General features: G+C 37.1%; 1 protein-coding gene across 1 annotated transcript; it reads right to left on the minus strand.

The window, feature by feature from the left end:
• Positions 1–2251, minus strand: LOC110694595. The gene is made up of 4 exons (XM_021871760.1): positions 1801–2251; positions 1143–1687; positions 457–912; positions 1–369 (listed from the first exon to the last, which is right to left on the minus strand). The coding sequence occupies exons 1-4, from the start codon at positions 2249–2251 to the stop codon at positions 1–3; spliced, it is 1821 nt and encodes a 606-aa protein (XP_021727452.1).
• Positions 2252–4417: the final 2166 nt, after the last annotated feature.

The raw sequence follows: 4417 nt of genomic DNA on the forward strand, positions 1-4417 counted from the left end.
TCATAAAGACGCCAAGGACGGTTCGCAGCATAATCCAACAAAAATGCATTTTCGGGAACGAGAATCAAACTTATCTTTAACCCAAGGACGGTTCGCAGCATAATCCAGGCAACCAAAAACACGCAAACTGTCATATGAAGGCAATTGACCAAATAGAAGCTCATGAGGGGTTTTACCTTTCAACACTGGAGTAGCAGTGCGATTAATGAGATGCACCGCAGTCATAACACACTCACCCCAAAAATACTTGGGCAACTTAGCTTGAAACCGAAGAGCACGAGCCACATTCAAAATGTGACGATGTTTACGCTCAACTCTACCATTCTGCTGAGTCGTGTCAACACACGACGTTTGTTGTAAAATGCCCTTCTGTGCAAAGAATGACCCCAAACTTAGAAATTCTTGGCCATTGTCACTACGAACCACCTTCACTTTCTTACCAAACTAAGTCTTTGCCATAGCACAAAACTCACGAACTAACTGAGAAGCCTGATATTTACCAACCATCAAAAACACCCAAGTAGCACGAGAAAAATCATCAACAATGGTTAGGAAATAACGAGCATCAGAACTAGAAACAATCTTATTCGGACCCCAAATATCACAATGAACTAAATAAAAAATTCCAGATGTTTTATTCATAGTTAACGGAAAAGAGTTTCGGGGTTGCTTCCCCATAAAACAAATGTCACAATCAAAAGAACAAACAGAGTGACTATTATGACTACTAGAAACTCCCGGAAGAGAGCTCACAACTTGCATTGACGGATGCCCGAGACGCCTATGCCATAACAAACTCGCATCTGAAATAACCACTTTGTTTGCTTGCAGATTCCGAGCAAGAACCGGACGAAAAATATAGACCCCATCATATTGGACCCCTGCTCCAATCAGGTTCCTCAAACTGTGGTCCTGAATAATGCATAGCTTGTCAGTGAACATAATAAAATAGCACTGTTTTTCTAACAATTGAGACACAGATAACAAGTTGCATGTAAGAGTAGGAACATATAAAACATTATCAAGAGTTAAATTATCAGACAGAATAACTCTTCCTTCCTTCGTTGTTGTCGTACTCTTCCCATTGGGTAAACCAACAGGCGAAGAGATGTCATGTAAATCAGTGAAAAGATCAATATTACCACACATATGATTTGAAGTTCCAGTGTCAATGAGCCAATCAATGGAATTATACGTACCAATATGTTGCCATCTAATGAAGAACCAGACTTGGCACCCTTTACCGTAGACATGAGTTCCTTCCATTGAGCATCAGTAATCGTTGGAACACTCCCACGATCAGAATCAGAAACCGGCTCATTATTACCACGAGAATTTCCAGCAGCACCAGCAAACTCACCCTTGCCCTTACCAGAAGACCGACCACCACTGCCACCACGCCCCCCACCCGGGAAGCCATGAAGCTGATAACAATGGTCCTTATCATGACCAGACCGCTTACAATAAGTACACTCAATCCGTTCGAAGGTTCGACCTGAAGCCGTACCTGTTGCATTAAAACCAACAGTCGTAGAAGAAGAAGAGGTCTCATGTGCCTCAGACACAGAATGCTTACGCTCATCAGCAACAACTTTAGCATAAGCAGCATTCATAGAAGGTAAAGGGTCACTCATCAACAAAGTAGACACCACAGAACCAAACTTCTTAGGTTCCAAACCAAGATAAACTGATGCAACAACTCATTCTCATGCAACTTAGCATATTCTTTCGCAGCGGAACAAGTACAAACAGGCAATTTCACATAACTAGACAACAAATTATGCAATTTATTCAATTCACCATAATAAACAGCAACAGAGCGACCACGTTGTTTACAATCAGCAATATCATGTTTCAATTCAAAAATACGAGGACCGTTACCAAGAGAATAACGATCACGCAAATCATCCCATAAAGTTTTAGCATCATCAGGAATACTAAAAGTAGAACGAATAGAAACATCAAGAGTATTATAAATCCAAGCAACAACAGTAGAATTAACAATACCCCACTGCCGAAAAACAGGATGCTTAAGATCGGGTTGAACAATAGAGCCATCGACAAACCTAAGCTTGCTCTTGGACCGAAGATTGTTGCGAATTGACCTCGACCACTCTTCATAGTTGTCGACAGTAAGCAACACCGGACATATCACCAATTGAGAACCTTCACTCGGATGAAGATAATAATCGGTGAAAGGCTCATACTTAGAAGGAGGAGGAGGGGGCGTTTGATCATTACCACCAGCCATCACACATGTGAGACAATAAAACAAAGGGGCAACACACTACGGGCAACACACTCGACACCTTGCAGCACCTACCTAGCACCACGCACAAGACACCAACACCATACAACACCACACGCACCTTGCAGCACAAGAACAGGAGCAGCACACAAGCACCACACCACGAGAACACCACGCAACAATGCAGCACACTCCAGCACCTAGCAGCACGCAAGAAGATGCGCACCACACACAGGCACAAGCAGCGCCTTGATGAAAACACCAAACCCAAACCGAGCAGAAATTAGGGATTGAAGAACCCTGATTCCGTAAAAAAAAATAAAATTGAACTTTGTAAAATATGTGAAAAAAGAAAAAAAATCGAAGCCTAAGCTCACAAACAAATTTAATTTGCGGAATTAATGAGAAATCAAACCAAGGATCGAAAAATTCTCTAGAAATTAGAGAGGCTGTGATACCATGTTAAGATGGAGAAAATATTGGAGAAAACGGCTTGCCTTCTGTATTCCATTAATCACAAATATATACCCCATACAATATACAAAAAGACTTGCGTGGACCTGGTCCACAATAATATTATTGTAGACCCGAGGTCTATACACACGCAACTGACATTATATTGAACATAGTGACCATTATTTTTAACATAGTAACCTTATTTTTAACCTAGTAACCTTTATTAAAACTACTACAACGTTTAATAATATTGTGAACTTGAAATATGACGCTATTACCCTAATTTTAACATAGTGGCCTTTATTATTCATATTGATCAGTATATAAAATATTTCATTACAAAAATAACCACTTAGGCATATATATTACCAAAATAAATTTTTATTTCATTATAGTGACCTTTTTTTTTTAATTATAGTGACCCTTTTTTTTTTATTAATAAAACAACCATACTTTCTCTAATGTTAGCGGTCCACAATAAATTAGTGTGAACCAGGTCCATTTAAGAATTTGTATACAATATAATACCTAATTTGCCTAAAACTCCTAAACAAGATAAACTTTCCAAATATACAATATTAACATATATAACAAACCAAACTCTAATACGGGTCACCATTGAGAATCTGCCTTCAATATATTGTGGTTAATATTTTGTCACAATATATTGTATTAATAAATCAAATTTTATAAGCATTTAAATTACAACTACTAGTATATCTTTTCTGTATTAATAATGTGGATATTATCAACAACTATATCTTTTCTGTTTTGACATAGACGCAAAATTACAACGGGCCTTTCACAAAATTACAAGTAATAACGAAATGAGATGTCGCAACAATCACTAAATTGCATAGGATCCCACATCAAGAAACATGCCGTTAAAAAAGAATAAAAGCTAACTAGCGTTCTTAATTCCTATTCGTATATTTCATATGCCTATATATTAGCCCACACCTTATTTAGCCATAAATCAATGAAGTATCAATGTGTCGTTTATAATTCATCACCTCTTAGAATTTATTTATTATTTTTTTTACTTTTACCTCCTTGCATCAAATTAAAGACTAATTATAAATTCATCAATATTTCTAACAAAATGAGTAACATAAAAGTGAAGAAATCAGCCATGGTGCGTCCAGCTGAGGAGACACCAAAAGGTAGTCTTTGGCCATCAAAGTTAGACTTGATCATACTCCAACCTTACTCACACACTAATTAATGCTATCAAAGTTAGACATGATCATATTCACACAAAATTAGACATGTGCTATTTTGTACATCACATGTATTAATCCCCACGAAAATGACCGACGACTAATGAAAGGTAACCCCTCTAAACAACTTTCCTTATTCTCCATATAGCTTTGATTTTGTTCAATAGATATTCAGACTACAGGTAAAAAAATTATATTGGCTTTTATTAATACTCCCTCTATTTTTAAATACTTGTTCTATTTTTCTATGCACTGAGTGTTAAGAGAACTTCGGGAAAGTAACACTTCCTCCGTCCCCAAAAGTTCGACTCTTTTGGCTTAATTTTAGTCACAAAATTTATTTTAAAATCACGATAAATCATGCATCGCACGGATTTCATCTAGTATCCACCATTTTACAACAATATTTGTGCAATATTGGCTTCTCCATATAAAATTTTGTTTTCTCATGTATTTTTAATACTTTTTCTCTCAACTCTTTTACAAATCCAAT

The sequence above is a fragment of the Chenopodium quinoa genome, unplaced genomic scaffold (assembly GCF_001683475.1).
Source record: "Chenopodium quinoa cultivar QQ74 unplaced genomic scaffold, ASM168347v1, whole genome shotgun sequence".
In the NCBI taxonomy this organism is placed as follows: Eukaryota; Viridiplantae; Streptophyta; class Magnoliopsida; order Caryophyllales; family Amaranthaceae; genus Chenopodium; species Chenopodium quinoa.

Excerpts from the sequence above, each read along its gene's own strand:
- LOC110694595 (XM_021871760.1), bottom strand. The coding sequence starts at position 2,251 with ATGGCTGGTGGTAATGATCAAACGCCCCCTCCTCCTCCTTCTAAGTAT. Across the intron at positions 1,688-1,800 it reads CTCTGTTGCTGTTTATTATG|TTTATCTTGGTTTGGAACCT; the intron begins GTGAATTGAATA and ends TTGTTGCATCAG. Across the intron at positions 913-1,142 it reads AACTTCAAATCATATGTGTG|GACCACAGTTTGAGGAACCT; the intron begins GTAATATTGATC and ends TGCATTATTCAG.